Below are 16,487 nucleotides of genomic sequence, written 5' to 3' on the forward strand. Positions count from 1 at the left end.
CATTTTATATATACATGTAAATAGGCAAAAATTCCAACAAGCTGAGCCCCGGTGGCTCACACCTGTCATCCTAGCTACTCAGGAGGCTGAGATCTGAGGATCACAATTCAAAGCCAACCCAGGCAGGAGAGTCTGTGAGACTCATATCTCCAGTTAACCTCCAGAAAACCAGAAGTGGTGCTGTGGCTCAAAGTGGTAGAGCACTAGCCTTGAGCCAAAAAGTTCAGGGCCAGGGTCTAGGCCCTGAGTTCAAGCCCCACAACTGACAAAAAATAAGATTCAAACGAATCTGAAATTCAGAACACTTCTGGTCCAGGATGTGAGCAACTTCAACATCAGTAGATGCTGCTAGATTGTTTTTCAAGTATACTTCATCAGGAAAAGGTTCTGCATCCCTCAGCCAGACACCAAGGTGCCGCCGCCGGCTTCTACTCCACCCGTCCCCTGCCACCCATGAAAGGACTGAAGTCCACCTGGTCCACCAAGAATTCCTAGACCCTCCTGTCTGCCTGCCTGTCTGATGAGCTTCTGTCCTACCAGGGCAGCTGGCATTCCGTATTCATCTAGAACCAGCAGGTCAGCAGGCAGTATGGCAGAGACTCTAGAGGACACAGATCTAATCACAGATTTTACCTCTTTAGCTGTGTGCCTTTAAGCAAATTACCTCTCTGAACCAACATTCTCTCCTTGGAAATGTTGATGCAGTGAGTGGAGAAATACGCGTGGTACCTGAGTCCTTATGGCAGACACTCCCACAGTCAAGCCAGTTACAGACAATCTGTAATTTATTAGCCCACATAACCAGGAAGCCAGGGGTCGGGGAATTGTCTCATTCGACCCAGAAAGCTGGCCCTGTCCCTCTGTGGCCCACCCTCCCCTGACAGCTTCATTGGCCCCTCAAGTCAGGGGAGCCCAGAGCTACATCCTTCCACGTCGTTAGTGACAGTCATGAGAGGCTTGTATCCCGGGCTGCTCCTACTGCCCGGGAGGCCACTTGCAGGGCCCAGCTGTGGGCTCCCTTCCTGAGATGGAGGCTGAACAACAGCTTCCAGACCCCCAATGAACGGATCCTGGGGACCAGAAAGAACAAAGGGAGATGGAGCCAGGCCAGAGAAAGCACAGGACCCACTGGGCACTGGTAGTCCAGGCACGGTTCACAGAACACTGGTACCAGAAGCACAGGGGAGCTCCAGCCCTGACCCCAGGCCACCGTGTCCAAGCAGCAGGCACTGTTCCACCGGCCACACAGCAGTGCTTGAACCGGGCTGCGCTGCCTATGAACTTGGGCCTTTCATTTATTTCTTTGACGGGTCTAGAACTCTGGACGCTCAGCATCCCCAGAGGCAGGGTGGCACACCCCACCCAACTGTCTTCGACCATCTTTAGTTGGTTTGAGAGCCACAGAAGCAGGAGCTGGGATCCCCCTGTGGTCATCAGGGCCAGCCCTGCACCCCAAGGACAGAGAGCCCAATCTGTGGGTACAGTCTTGCTATACCCACATGTCCACACGCACTTCCCATCCAGAGTCCCCACACCTGCTCTGCCACCATCCCAGCCAGCGAGTGAGCCGCTACTGTGCTTTGTGGGGTCTCGTGGGGAGAAGTGTCCTGAACCCCAGAAGTGCCAACCAGGATCAGAGACCCCACTCAGAAGCCACAGTGAGCTACGTGCTGGCAGCTCATGCTCAGGAGGCTGAGACCTGAGGATCGTGGTTCAAAGTCAGTCCAGGCAGGAAAGTCCTTGAGACTCTTAGGTCCAACCAGCAAAAAAGCTAGAAGTAGAGCTGTGGCTCAAGTGGTAGAGCATCAGCCTTAAAGCAAAAAAAAGCCAAGGGAGAGTATGAGGTCCTGAGTTCAAGCCCCAGTATCAGCGGCCAAAGGAAGGAAGGAAGGAAGGAGGGAAGGAAGGAAGGAAGGAAGGAAGGGAGGGAGGGAGGGAGGGAGGGAGGGAGAGAGGGAAAGAGGGAGGGAGGGAGGGAGGGAGGGAGGGAGGGCAAGCCACAGTGTCCCGGGGTTTTAGTACCATCTGTGTTAGGCAAGGGCTTATCAGGAGTTCTGAGAGAGGATGCATCCCACAGAAACATAATATTCTCTCTCTCTCTCTCTCTCTCTCTCTCTCTCACACACACACACACACAATCACATTCATTTGCATACACACATATACCCTGACACACTCAAATATAATCCACACTCACACAGTATACGCTTCCCCCACACTCTCCTATACACACACATATACACTCACGCACACATACACTCACACTCAGAGACCAGAACCCCCCCCCCCCGGACCCCCTGCCTTCAGCTCCTAGGGCATCACAGCACAGAGGACTCAGACCTCGGGGTCCTTTATTCCATGACACAGAGGGGGCTGGGACAGAGAGCTTCCTTCTCAGGCAGAGTGTCAGAAGGTGCAGAGTGTTGGGGACACAGACTGGACCCCGAAGAAGTGACAATAAGTTAGGGGTTCTCAGGCCACCTGCTCAGCCCTCCCCAGAGTTGCTTCTGGGATGTCTCAGCTGCCACACAATGGTGAGTTCAGGAGGCCGGGGAGACCAGAGGGCCTCAGAACCATGGGGCGCAGGCCTACATATTGGGGTGGTCAGGAAAGAAGTCCTCAGGGAGGGCCTGAGCCGGCAGCCAGGCCACTCACCAGGGCCGGGGTTCAGTTCCTACACGTTCTCATAGTCCGGAGCCTCTCCTTCCTCTTCCTCCATCTCCAGGGGGCGCAGGGCGGCTGTGAGGGAAGCAGAGCAGGGCAGGTTGGTGTTCACCCTGCAGTCTATCTGGCTGGGTCGCAGCAGCACCCCATTTCTGCCCCCACACATACCAGGCTCCGTCCGAGACTCTGGCGGCAGATCCTCAGACACGTTTACATACTCCCGGCTGCCATCTGTGGGGACAGCTCAGAAGGAGGGCAGCCAGGACCCACAGGGCAGGCCACATGGAGTGGGGTGGGCAGGATCCCCGAGAGAGGGGCAGGGGCTGGGGCAGCTGGGGGGGGTGGGCAGGGGTCACTCACCCAGGGACGCTTCGCTGCTCTCAGGGACGTTCACATAGTCCTCACCAAACTCCACTGTACAAAAGCCATCAGAAGCCACCTGCTGTCACTCCCGGCCCACCGCCACCTTTCCCAGGGGCCCAAGGACAGACACTCTGAGACTCCACTACAAGCCACCCCAGCTAAGCCCACAGGGTGCAGAGAGAACATTCTAGCCAAGTAAGAACAGTGGCCGGGGCAATGATGGCTGGGGACAGAGGCCCCCTCGGACCGGTACCAATAGAAGGAAGGAACAGGACAAGCCAGCCATCCTAGCTACTCAGAGGCTGAGATCTAAGGATCCTGGTTCGAAGCCAGCCCAGGCAGGAAAGTCTGTGAGACTCTTAATCTCTAATTAACCACCAGACAAAAAGGAAGTGGCGCTGTGGTTCAATGTTGAAGAACGCTAACTTTGAGTGAAAAAGCTCAGGGACAGCATCCAGGCCCTGAGTTTGAGTCCCTCCACCAAACAAAGAAGGAAGAGGAGGAGGGGGAGGAGGGAGAGGAGGAGGAAGTGGAGGAGAAGGAGGAAGAGCAGCAGCAGCAGCAGGACAGGCAGCCACAGCACAGGAGGGCCCCAGCGACTCAGGGCAGCTCAGAGTGGAGGACTTTGGCATCATGTATGGCCCAACTGATCCCCTGTCTTCCCCAGGCTGCTCTCCAACACTGCCTTTGCCACTACTTCCCAGGTGCTGGTTGCCCTCTGGATTTTTGGGTCTTCAGTGAGGAACTGTGTGAATAAGATAGGCTTAGGAACCAGAGAGCCCAGTTCAAATGCATCCCTAGGGATAGAGCAACCTCAAGTTACCTAGGCTCCGTTTCCTGTGCCTCAGTTTCCTCATCTGTAAATCAGTAAAAGAAGCCACCACCAGGGATTTTTGCCAGGATTAAGCAGTGAATAGTTAATATATAATATTAACTATTATATATAATATATATATAATAGACCAAAGGTCTATTATATAAATCAATCCTGAGCTAGCACACTGGTGCATGCAATGTAGTCCCAGCCACTCAGGAGGATGAAGTAGGATCGCTTGAGCCCAGTGAAGTTCTAGGCAGGCTAGGCTACATATCAAAAATGTCTCCAACTCAGAGGGTGAAATCTGAGGATTGTAGTTCAAAGCCAGCCTGGGCAGAAAAGTCCCCGAGAGACTCCCAACCTCCAACAAACTACCCAGAAAAAGCCAGAAAGTGGTACTGTGGCTCAAGTGGTAGCGTGCTAGCATGCTAAAGGATCAGGAACAGCACCCAGACCCTGAGTTCATGCCCCAGGCCTGGCAAAGAAAGAAAGAAAGAAAGAAAGAAAGAAAGAAAGAAAGAAAGAAAGAAAGAAAGAAAGAAAGAAAGAAAGAAAGAAAGAAAGAAAGAAAGAAAGAAAGAAAGAAAGGAAAGGAAGGAAGGAAGGAAGGAAGGAAGGAAGGAAGGAAGAAAGGAAGGAAGAAAGACTCTCCAAATAAATATATAAATTAAGGTCTGGGAAGGCGGCTCAGTGGTAGAGTGCTTGCCTCGCATGCATGAGACCCTGGGTTCGATTCCTCAGCACCACATAAGCAGAAAAAGCCGGAAGTGGTGCTGTAGCTCAAGTGGTAGAGCACTGAAGAGCTGAGGGACAGCGACCAGGCCCAGAGTTCAGGCCCCATGACCGACAAAACAAACAAACAAACAAAAAACAATACATAAAACAAATAACTTCAGGGCTGGGAAGGTGGCTCAGTGGTAGAGCACTCGTCTTGCATGCTCAAGGCCCTGGGTTCAATTCCTCAGCACCACATAAGCAAAAAGAAAAAAGCCGGAAATGGCGCTGTGGCTCAAGTGGTAGAGCCCTAGCCTTGAGCTGAAGAGCTGAGGGACAGCGCCCAGGCCCAGAGCTCAGGCCCCACGACCGGACCCAAAAAAAAAAAAAACAAAAAAAACCAAATAACTTCACTATGGTGGCGGACAAAACAAACAAACAAAAAACAATACATAAAACAAATAACTTCACTATGGTGGCAACTAGAGCACCTGGAACTTTGAGCTTTATTGAACTTAATATATATATCATGTGATAAGCCTTCAACTATACGAGAGCTCTTTTATAAGCCCGGTCTGCTGCAGGGACTCCTTAAAGCAACAGCCTAGCAGACAATACCCAGTAAACAATGAGTGAATCAATGAGTGAATGGATGGATGAAAAGAACCACCTGGATAGACAGTCTGGCATTCAGGAGAGAGGTGTCAAATTGGAAATCTGTAGGACAAATGGAGCCAGGGTGTGGAAGGCATAATGCAGGGATATTAGAGGCTAAGCATCCTTAATCTAAATGTCCCAAATCCAAAACCTTCTGAGTGTCTAATCAGATGCCACAAGTAAAAACAATCCATCATGAAAGTTAGTTTTAGGCACCGAATAATTTAACGCATTAGAATGTGTTATCCACTCTGAGGCTAGTGTACATAAATGAATTTTATGTTGAGATCCAAGTCTTATCCCCCAAGGTATCTCATTATGCACATGCAAATATTCCCAAATCCAAACACTCTTGATCCTTGGTGTTTCAGGAAAGCGATACCCAAGCTATGGAGAAAAGGAGCGAATAGGAAATGGAGGTTCACAGGTCATGAGGAAAGCTCAGGAGGTAAGATTAAACAAGGGAGAAAAGCTAGGTCAAAGGAAAAGTCAGACCAGAAAGCAAACAGTAGAAAACTTCCAAGAGCCAGGCTCCAGTGGTTCATATCTACAGTCCTAGCTACTCAGGAGGCTGAGACCTAAGGATGACAGTTCAAAGCCAGTGTGGGCAGAAAAGGCTGTGATATTCTCATTTCCCATTAAGCTCCAAAAACAAGCCAGAAGTGGAGCTGTGGTTCAAGTCAGGGACAGCACCCAAAGCCACGAAGCCCCAGGATTGACTTAAAAAAAAAAAGGGAGCTGGACACCAGTGGCTCACGCCTGTAATCCTCACTACTCAGGAGCCTGAGATCTGAGGATCATCGTTTGAAGGCAGCCTGGGCAGAGAAGTCCCCATAAGACTCATCTCCAATTAGCCACTCAAAAACCAGAAGTAGTGCTGTGGTTCAAATGGTAAGAGCCCTAACCTTGAGCACAAAGAGACTCAAGGACAGCATCTAGGCCCTGAGTTCAGAACAGCCTCACAACCAATGAGAGAGAGAGAGAGAGAGAGAGAGAGAGAGAGAGAGAGAGAGAGAGAGAGAGAGAGAGAATGGGACGTTATACAATAAGAACATTCCAAAATCAAAAAAGAATTTCTGAATAGGAGACACCAAGTTGAAAGGTTAAAGAATGAAGTCAAAGAAATCTCCCAGACATGAATGATGTAGCTAGCAAAGGGGAGCCCAGAGCAGGAAGTTGGACATGAAGGAGGAAACGGAAGGGGAGCAATCATTACAAGAGAGGGAAGAAAGGAGGGGCTGCTGGCACGTGGGGGAGGGGAATGGACAGACATCCCAACTCAACTCACTGGAGAAGGCGCTGTCTCGAAGGCCAGAGCTGCTGGGCCCAGGGGCAGAGGGGGTGGCAGGGTTGGTGGCTGGGGTGCTGTCAGGTAAGACTACCCTGGGAAGAAGAACAGAGAGGGTGAGGGAAGATTCTGAGCCTCAGGCCTGCCCGCCCTTCCCCCACCCAGGTCACTCACAGGTAGCCCGCCTCATTGGGGTAATCATTCTCATCTTCATCTTCTTCCTCATCCTCACATACTGGCTCTGGGGTAACGACACGGGGATCAGCATGGCCCAGCACGGGCCTCAGCTCCCTGCCCAGCCGAGTACCAGGGATCCTGGACGCACCCTGGTTCTCATAGCTGGCCACGCTGTTGGCTTTGGAGACAGAGCAAGAGGAACACGGTATCAGCTCCCGCCAGCCCTCTCTTCTGCCCAGCCTCAGACCCCTCAAACCCCAACCCCCTCCTTACCACCATCTGAGTCCTGCTGGGGAGATGGCAGCCGATGGGAAGCCCCGAAGGGCTGTGGGGACCTTCTGGGAACCAAAGATCAGGCATCAGATCTAGGTTAAGGGGCTGGTGGGGGGAGGATGAGGGGTTCCCGTAGAGAAAGAGCCCTCTCCCCAATCCAAGAAAGTAAGGGGCAGCCTGGATCTGGAGGAAGAGGGGGTACTTACGGGATGGGGAGCTGGTCTGGTCGGGTCAGGGGTGGGTAGGAGATCACAGGCGGGTAAGAGGTCACGGGTAGATAGTGGGCAGGCGGGTCTAAGGACAGAGCCATGCTTGAGTGGGAGATTCCAGGCATCATCAAAGATTCTAAGGACAGCTTTGTCCCCAGAAAACCAGGCCCCAGACAGGCCTGAGAACTCCCACCTCCCCCTGACACCAGCCATGTGGGTCCTGGGATGGGGGCTGCAGGCAGGCACTTGATACTCTGACATGATGCGCCCCCCGTCCCCCACGTGCAATATGGGTAAGAGAAGCCTCAGTACTCACGGGGTGGTTTGATCAGGATGCTCCGTGGGTACAAGCTGGCAAGAGAGAGACAGGTTAGACACAGGGTAGAGCAAGGCGCAGGTCCTACCCCACCCTGGGTCCAGGAGAGACTCACCTGTCTGCAGAATCCATGTCGTTGGAAACTGTGGGAAAAGAGAGCCAGTGAGCCTGGGAGGACCAGCCATGTCCGCCCCCTCCCCCCTGCTCATCCCCCACTCCGGTACCCAGTGTCTTCCAGCTCCCCACTTACCGGGCAGCTCTCGGCAGCGAGCACACAGTGCGGCCAGCAGTGTGGTCAGGACGGGCAGCAGCAGCAGGCCCAGCGCGAAGGGAGTCAGGCCGTTGGTCTCCATCTGCAGGAGACCCTGCGCCAGGCCCAGCTGCACGAAGGCCTGGGGGCCAGCCTGGGGCCTGGTGGGAAAGGCCGGGGCGCCTTCAAAGGTGGAGGACTCACTCCCTGGCTGGATTGAGCAGGGTGAACAGTGGCTCAGGAAGATCCCGGTGCCTGCTGGGGGTCAGGTGAGGCCTGGAGCTGGGTCTCGAGCGCTACCCACCCTGTGCGAGCCCCATGCCTGCCCCTCACTGGAGCCCTCTCCTCTGCGCAGCACGCCCGCCCATCTGTGGCAGGAAGCTGTGGCGAGGCCGGGTGAGGGCAGGAAATCATCGCTCCTCAGCTGGCTGCGCCGCCCCTGCCCGCCCCCCACCCAGCCCTGGGAAGGGGGTGGCGGGGACGCAGCTCTCAGGGATGGTCCACAGACAGCTGCACGAATGGAGGCCAGCTGGGGTCGGGGGAAGTGCCCAGCCAGGGGGTGGCAGGATGCTAAGATGGGCTGTACCCACCTTCCCAGGCCTATCTGCAGGGAGGGGCGGGTGCCTGAGGAACGTGGGCGTGAGTCAGGGTCACAATGAACCAGCTCACTGGGCCAGCAAGCCTCCCTGTGTCCAGCTGGCTCAGAGGACAGGGACTAGCCCACAGGGGCAACCCTAAGACAGGAAATGGGGTATCCCCTACCACCCACAGGTCACAGATAAGCCCAAAGAGAAGCGAGCACTCGATGGCTGGCTACAAATTTTATTCCATTACAAATAGCACCGAGCCTCTGGGGCTGTACCGGTGAAGGGGATCCCCTCCTGGCCCTTCCTTCCTCCCCTGGGCTGCCTGTGTAGTGTCTGGGAGGCGGACACGCCCCCACGGCCAGGCTTCCTCCTGAAGCTGGGTGGGCCGAGCGCTTCAGCCAGGCACAGCGTGGGGTGGCCCCGGGGCCAGCAGCAGCAGGTGGGCAGGCAGGCGAGCGGTGGCATCTCAGACGAGCACACTGGACACGGGGACACGTGTGGAGCGGCCTCTCTGGGGCACCACGATCCGGTCATCCGTGGACCCTGCTTCACGTAACACACCTGCGGGGAGGGGTGAGGGCCAAGGGCTAGGTGGGCGGAGCGAGCCTCAGAGCACGCTGGACAGACAGCCCCAAAGCTGAGTGAGGGCAGGCCAGGCACAGGTCTGGACAGATGGACAGGCAGGCAGGCAGGCAGGGCTGCGGTAGGGGCCTAACTGACCCTGTACGTGGAGCTGGGCCCGCCGGCGGTCACCCTCGATGAAGATGGCGGTGCCCAGGAAAGCCGCGCCACCCAGGGCCCCGACGAAGGCGCACAGCATGAGTGAGAACTGCAGGGCGCGGAACTGGGACAGGAAGGAGGGGGGCCAGCTCCGGCGCAGGCGGTCGGAGATCTGTGCGCATCACAAATGAGAGTTAGAAAGACACAGGCCGGAGCCAGGAATGCGGAGTCCCGATGCCAGGAGGGAAGGGGGTATGGACCACGAGGTGAGGTCCCGGCCTCGGGCGGGAGAGGGGAGTAGTGATCAATAACGACCAGAGAACATCCTTCTATCAGCGGAGTGCCGCAGGGAGGAGCACCAAGGACAGCCACCTGGGGCCAGACCCCGCCCCAGCCCCGCCCCGCCCTGTCCCAGCCAGGGCTCACCAGGCCGATGAGGTAGGGGCTCCCAGCATCACCCAGCAGGTGGGATAGCACGATCTGGAAGGCCTCGGCGGTGGAGCGACGAGTAGGGATCACCACGTACTGCGGGGAGTAGGAGCTCAATCGGGGTCCAAGGCGGCAGGGGAGAGGGGGCAGGAATAGGGCCAAGGCTGAGGTCCTAACCCTGACTCCCAGTCTCTGCTCCCAGCAGCCTCTAGGCTAAGCCTGCAGCTGCCCAGCCACTCACCAGGAGAATGTCAGCCACGATGGCCCAGTTCATGGACAGCAGCACCTCTCCAATGAAGATGAAAATCTGCAAGGCGAGAGGATGGGCACTCACGTGAGAGCGCACCCCGCCAAGAGGCTCATCCACCACCGCAGGCCCAGGCTGTGATTCAGGACCAGGCATGCAGTGGGCCGAGGTGGCTCACACCTGTCATCCTAACTGCTCAGGAGACTGAGATCTGAGGATCACAGTCCAAAGCCAGCCCAGGCAGGAGAGTCCGTAAGACTCTTATCTCTCAATTAGCGAGCAAAAAGCCCAAACTGGAAGTGTTGTTCAAGTGGTAAGAGTACCAGCCTTGAGCATAAAAAGCTAAGGGAGAGTGCAAAGGCCCTGAATTCAAGCCTTAGTACTGGCGCGTGAGTGTGCACGCACACACGTGCACACACATACACACCACTCAGAACCAGGCATTCCACCTTGAGAGGACTGAACCACTCAGCCAAGCTGACCTTAGCTCTGCTCTCTGCATGGTCCTCCCCTGGCCTCAGATCAGCCTCGGCCCCTGCTGGCTACTTACATAGGTGGCCACGATGCTTCCGCGGGCGCAGGCGAGGGACAGGAAGAGGAAGGGTGCAGAGCCCAGCAGGCCGGCGGCACAGACCAGCGGGTCAGCCCGGGGATTGGAGTGACGGAGGCGGCGGCTGATCTCCACACCCAGGCCCACACCCAGGACCCCGGTCAGGCAGGTGATGAGCCCAAAGATGAGACTAGGGGCGAGTGGGGACACAGGAGCTAGTCACCATGCTCGTGACACCCCAGCCTGGACCCCCTGGCCAGGAAAGGAAGATGCCTACATTCACCCAGAACAACAGCCATGGCTCTGTGTTAGCCCTTTGAGGACTTCCCGAACCTGGAAAAACTGAAGATTCTGAGTACAAGTAGCTGGTGGTGGAGTCGAACCTCTCTGCCCAAGTCACACTCAAAGCCCTCCCTGCCACCTGCCCAGCCCCACCTTGGGTACCTGTCAGAGGAAGAGCAGGAGTCTCCGGGCAGGCAGGGTGGGGTCTCTCCCAGGACCACCCGGGCACGCAGCAGGAACGCAGGGGCCCAGAGAGCCAGGGAGCCCGTGACAAAGGCCACAGCAGTGAAGCCCAGGGAAGACAGGATGAAACTTGGACTGTGGACAGTTGGAAGGAAGTCAGACCCATAGAGCAACCTGCCTTTTCCCTCGGTTTCTTTGATAGAGTCAGAGCAGTGGGTATAAAGACTTGGGAGGACTCTAGGATTTGGACTTGTAATTCGGGAAGCAGCCACAAGGGAGCGGCAGTGTCCAATTTCCTAGGCTATCAGACAGGGCCTCCCACGGGGAAGCAGGCTAGAGATTAGCAAAGGATTAAACTCACTTTCTAGCCAAAGCCCTCAAATCTGCCCACCATGAGGTGGGGCTCAGGGGTGGAGAATCTGAGTGACGCTCCACAGCTCCGCGGGGCGGCTCCCGTACTACCAGGAACAGCAGCAGAACGGCCACGACTCCCAGACCTGGTGTGACCTGGGAGGGGAGGACACGAGTGAATTTGGGCATGAGAAGGGACACAGCCCCTGGCAGCTGGAGGAGGACCTCAGGCCCCAGGAACTCCAACTCCTCTCTGTGCTGAACCTGTGCCGGGAAAGTGGAAGCTGCCACCTTAGTTTTACAAGCCAAACTTTGCCCTTTGGCAACAACACCTGATTTTCTTCCAGGAAACCACAACTCTACATTTCACTCAACCCACTGTCCAAATAGGATCCCAGACTCGGCCAAGGGTGGCTTGGTGACTGAGGTCATAGTAAGCATATGACCCTTCCCTACTCAGACAGCAGCACCCTGTGACTACTGCCCAAAGAAGCCACGTTACTCAATCGAAAAGTCTAGCACTTGGGACTTCTGCACATTCGAGAATGGAGCCAATACAGAGGTAAACAAAGCTGAGAATGGCCGAGGTCTACTGACAGTGTGAGAGCCCTGGATCCAGCATTACCTGAAGCTCACCCCGACCCTGTGCCCTTTGGGACTTGAGAGTTTTACAATGGGCTCCAATTCCAATCACCCGTGAGCAGGAGTCGGGGGTCTGGTCAGCACGGCCATACAAAGGGGGCCATGAAGGTCAGAAAGGGGGACAGGTAAGGAACTGGCCTTCACACGCCACCAGCAGACTCACCCTCAGAGCCCAGTGCCAGTCCCCAGCCACATCCTTCACTTTGGAGCCTGCTATGTAACCCAGACCACTGCATGGAGGCAGAGGAGAAAAAGAGGGGACTTCAGGTCAGTCAGGTGCTCTGCTCAGGTCCTCTGCCCCCCCAACCTGGCCCCCAAGGCCGCTCACCTGCCCACTGGGATGGCGAAGTAGAAGACGCTGAGCATTCGGCTCCGCTGGTCTGCCACGAAGAGGTCGGCGATCAGAGTGGGCGCAATGGTGGAGTAACTGGCCTCCCCGACCCCCACCAGGCCCCGGGTCAGGAGGAGCAGCCAGAAACGCTGGGGAAGGAGACACGGGGAGGGGGAGGTGGCACCCCGCCCTGGAGCCAGCCTCCCAGCCAACCTCACCAGCTGGTGCCAGAGAGATGGCAGGGAACAGCAGAGGGGCCTGGGTTTAGAATCAAGACAGACCTGGCTGGAATCTTGGCTCCACTACTTACTAGCTGTGACTTTGAGAAAGTAACTTAACCTCTCTGAGCCTCAGTTTCCTCATCTGCAAAAGGGGAATAACAACAACTTGTTCACAAAGCTACCAGGACCCCTGTATCGTCAAACATCAATTCATTACTCAGCACTCAACTGGGACAAAATAAACCTTTGTTTCTACCTTTCCCTCTCCATCCAATACAGCCTAATGGTGAATAATATATATATATTTTTTTTGGCAGGAGGAGGTTACTTGTCTATCCACATCACCTGCAGCTAAGGCTGGGGTGAGATCACCTTCGCCTAAGGCCAAGGACAGAGCCGGGAGCACAGTGAAAGCAAGTGGAGATTTCAAAGGAGCAAAGAAGCAGCCAGGAGGGGAAACGGCGGTGGCTTTGCCGAGTTACAAGAGCATTTCGGGAAGAAACGGGCGGTGGGCTGGAGGATCCCAGGTCATGTAGCAAGAGCAGGACTAGAAGCACTAAAGCAGGAGCTGCATTGAGCAATCAGGAGGACACTGTTGACTTTGGCAAGAGCAGGTCCGATGGAGCGGCAGGGCAGAAGTCAAGGCCGCTGAGGAAGTGCAGGCCGAGTGGGGGCTAGGCCCGTGCCAGCACTGAGCTCCAGAGCCTCTCAGGAAGTGTGACCAGGAAGGGGGGGGGGGGGGCAATCCAGGTAGGGTTTTGCATGGTTGAGAAGTGGGAGTATTCAGGAATGGAGTTGGAGAGAGGGGACACAGAAGGAGGTTCTGGAAGAGGATTCGGTGGGCGTATTAGCTCAGGGCAAGGGGGTAAGGTAGCATGGACCAAGGAAACTGCAAGGGATTTCCCAGGTGCAAAAGGAAAAGCAGCAAAGACTGATGGGGAGGGGGAGGGGAGTGGCCATGGAGCCAGCTGGGGCCTCACCTCTCTGGGGATGAAGGATGACCCCAGTGTCACCAGGGACCAGAAGGCAATGCCCCCGCACATGAGATACTTCCGATTGTACCTGTCACCCAGGTAGCCAAACACAGGTGCCAAGACCATGTAACTGGAGATGAACACTGAGGGGAAGCAGAGAGTCACAGCCAGCCCAGGGCCCCTGGCCCCTCCCCCACCCCAGCTGTGGGGGTCAGGATGCAGCAATGACTAGAGCACAGAGGTCCCGATGGTCCTCAGTGACCCCACACTGCCCCTCAGACCCGCCCAGCACCTCCTCACAGCTTCCAGGGCAAAGCCCAGCCCCATCACCAGCAGCTTCCTTTGCAGCTGACATGTAGCTGCCTTCCACCCAGCCCAGAACAAAACCTACACCATGGGCCATGATGCCCCATCCGATCCAGCCCTTACCTGAGCCTCTGACCACATAACCATCCATTTTCCCTTCTTCTCTGCACCCCATAGGCCCAACTACCAAGGTCAACAGTGACGTAGGAGGTTGACACTTGCTGTCTGAGTCTCTCAGAGCTTGGCTCCTTCAGATTCAGCTCAGACACATGCACGGAGCACCACACCTCGTGTCCCTGTCTATCATATTAACTCTGTTTTCTTTTACATAACATCCCTATAGAAAGTCATCTCAAGGCTGGCACCAGTGGCTCACGCCTATAATCCTAGCTACTCAGGAAGCTGCAATCTGAAGATCATGGTTCAAAGCTAGCCTGGGGAAGGAAAGTCAGTGAGACTCTCTCATCTCTAATAAATGACTCAGAAAAAGGTAGAAGTGGTGCTGTGGCTCAAATGGTAGAGCGCTAACCTTGAGCACAGAAAGGCTCAGGGACAGAGTCCAGGCCCTGAGTTCGAACCCCAAGACCAGCACAAAAAGAAAAAGAAAAGAAAAAAGAGTGAGAGTCTTATCTCCAATAAACTATCAAAAAGTTGGAAGTGAAGGTGTGGCTCAAGTGGTAGAGTATCAGCCTTGAAAGAAAAAGCTAAGAAAGAGTAAAAGGGCCCTGAGTTCAAGCCCGAGTACTGGTGTGCACACACATGCACAGAGCCATTTCATTTTTTCATTTTTTTTTTTTTTTTGTCAGTTGTGGGGCCTGAACTCGGCCTGGGTGCTGTCCCTCAGCTCTTCAGCTCAAGGCTAGTGCTCTACCACTTGAGACACAGTGCCACTTCCGGCTTTTTTCTGCTTATGTGGTGCTAAGGAATCAAACCCAGGGCCTCATGCATGCAAGGCAAGCACTCTACCACTGAGCCACCTTCCCAGCCCCAGCAATTTCATTTTAACTGAGAGGTTTACTGATCCACTCCTGCTCAGGAGAATGTCAACTACACAAAGCTCTTATTGGTCATGACTGCAATTTCCTGACTCAACCTAGTCCAAAAAAGGGGCTCCATCAACGTGCTTTAATGAAGAGGAAATAAATGGGGGTATCTAGAAAGGTTTGCTGCTTCGGTAACTCAACAAGTCTGTGCTGCTTTGCAACCTTGACCTATAGTCCCATTTTCCTTCCTAAGGACTAAAAACCTCCAGTTCCTCAATGGCCAGGAGTACACAACAGGCATTACAAGATTTGGTTTCAAATTCCTCTTCTACCTCTGAATGGCTGTGTGGCCCAGGGCAAGACAACTATCTCTGAGCCTCAGGTTCTTTATAAAAACATAAATAAGTAGAGTAACACCCATTCCTCAGTGGAAGGATCTACACAATGATGTCTTAGGAAGTACTGATTCAGACCTGAAATCCTAGCTAGGCTGAGATTAACCCAGGCAGACAAGTCCACGAGACTCTCTCCAATTAACAGAATGCCAGAAGTGGAGCTGTGGCTCAAGTAGTAGATGACCAGCCTGGAGTGAAAATGCTAAGAGATAGGGCCTAGGTCCTGAGATCAAGTTCTAGTGTAAGAAAAGGAAAGAAAAAGGAGACTTGGCTCTGGTCTCCTCCACCACCCCAAAGTTCTGAACAAGTAAACCCTTTTCCCATTCAGTGCCTACCAAGTGCCAAATATTATATGAGACACTTTATAGGCATGATTTCATGTGGTCCCCACATCAGCCCTAATAGATGACCTGTGTTACTAGCTCCACCTTGCAAACTAGGGTACGATGGAATGGAGAGCTGAGATTTAAACCTAAGTGCTAAACACTTCTCTAAATGGAACTTATCTTTAAATTCAACCACCTGCCTGAACACGACAGCACCAGAGCAAAGTCAGGACCCTCCCCCTGCTTTCTGAACACCTAAACCCTCATGAGCCCCAGGCCGGTACCAATTGAGGCCACACATAGGTTAAGAGCTACTGTGTGAGCAGGCGCGTCCTCTCACCGGTCTGGATGAGGCCCGAGCTGCTGTCTCCAATGCTGAAGAACTGTTCGATGTCTGGAAGGACGCCTGCAAGGAGAAGACTCAAGATGAGCCCGGAGATCCCGGCTCCCCCCTTCCCCTCTCCATCCCCCGGTCCCATCCTTTGCAGAAGTCAGCACCTACCAGCCACGGTGAAGCGGTCCATGTAGTTCAGCAGGTTGATGTAACACAGCACCGCCACGATGAGTGCCGAACGGCCGGGAGACAAGCCCGTGATGCGCTGCAGCTTCTCGCGGTCCAGGACCTCGGGCTCCCCGGACTTCGGGATGCCCGCGGATCCCGGTAACCCTGGGGTGCCGGGCACCGGCCCGTCGTCCGGATCATCTGCCTGGCTGAGGAATGGTGCCGTGTCGGAGCCGGCCATGGCCCTGGGTGGGAACGGGAGGCTCACTCTCCCGCGCTCCGGTCCCACCGACGATCCCACCTGCGAGGGAAGGGGGCTGGAGAGAGGAGGATGAGGAAGGAGGGAGCCCAGGCGAGGAGGGAGCGCGCCGGGACTGGGTTAGGAGCTGGCCCCGAGGCCCCGAGCACGGCAGGGAAGGGCCCTGGGCCCCGGCATTCCCTCCCGATCCACCGAGCGGAGGGGACGTGTGGGGTGCCGGCGGTGCTGGGGACCGGAGCTGGCCAAGGAGAGCCGGGGGGGGGGGGGTCCCCGCCTGGGAAGGAGCGCACGGCCCTGGCTGTCAATCAGCCTCGGCGACGCAGCACGGCGGCCGCCATGTTGCCCGAGAGCAGGGGGGTCATGTGATACGGGAGCCGTCCGGCGCCCAGCCCTCGTCACGTGACCCGTGCCGCCCTACGGAAGCCTAGAAGGACCCCTCCGCGTCACGTCGCCGGGGTAACCAGGGATCGC

General features: G+C 55.3%; 2 protein-coding genes across 8 annotated transcripts; both read right to left on the reverse strand.

Moving 5' to 3' along the window:
* Positions 1–797: 797 nt before the first annotated feature.
* On the reverse strand, positions 798–8,097 carry LOC138841687 (linker for activation of T-cells family member 1-like). Of its 7 annotated transcripts, none has more exons than XM_070042457.1 (11): positions 7,729–8,097; positions 7,594–7,621; positions 7,479–7,513; positions 7,160–7,247; positions 6,954–7,018; positions 6,678–6,858; positions 6,504–6,598; positions 3,025–3,078; positions 2,833–2,895; positions 2,656–2,739; positions 798–1,070 (listed from the first exon to the last, which is right to left on the reverse strand). In XM_070042457.1, exons 1-10 carry the CDS (start codon positions 7,829–7,831, stop codon positions 2,675–2,677), a joined length of 777 nt encoding a protein of 258 aa, XP_069898558.1. In that variant the 5' UTR covers positions 7,832–8,097; the 3' UTR covers positions 798–1,070; positions 2,656–2,674. The 7 variants fall into 7 exon arrangements, with proteins under 7 accessions (XP_069898558.1, XP_069898559.1, XP_069898561.1 ...); XM_070042458.1 differs by lacking the exon at positions 798–1,070 and adding an exon at positions 1,276–1,810; XM_070042460.1 differs by lacking the exon at positions 798–1,070 and having other exon boundaries at positions 2,335–2,739; positions 6,678–6,744; positions 6,829–6,858; positions 7,729–8,096.
* Positions 8,098–8,541: 444 nt separating this feature from the next.
* LOC138841700 (protein spinster homolog 1) lies at positions 8,542–16,360 on the reverse strand. Its single transcript, XM_070042480.1, has 12 exons — positions 15,758–16,360; positions 15,596–15,661; positions 13,252–13,388; positions 12,048–12,199; positions 11,883–11,949; positions 11,088–11,233; positions 10,706–10,861; positions 10,262–10,451; positions 9,706–9,771; positions 9,462–9,560; positions 9,036–9,207; positions 8,542–8,876 (listed from the first exon to the last, which is right to left on the reverse strand). Exons 1-12 carry the CDS (start codon positions 15,996–15,998, stop codon positions 8,782–8,784), a joined length of 1,587 nt encoding a protein of 528 aa, XP_069898581.1. The 5' UTR covers positions 15,999–16,360; the 3' UTR covers positions 8,542–8,781.
* Positions 16,361–16,487: the final 127 nt, after the last annotated feature.

Source organism: Dipodomys merriami, unplaced genomic scaffold, assembly GCF_024711535.1.
Source record: "Dipodomys merriami isolate MVZ:Mamm:240054 unplaced genomic scaffold, mDipMer1.0.p SCAF_328, whole genome shotgun sequence".
Taxonomy (NCBI): domain Eukaryota; kingdom Metazoa; phylum Chordata; class Mammalia; order Rodentia; family Heteromyidae; genus Dipodomys; species Dipodomys merriami.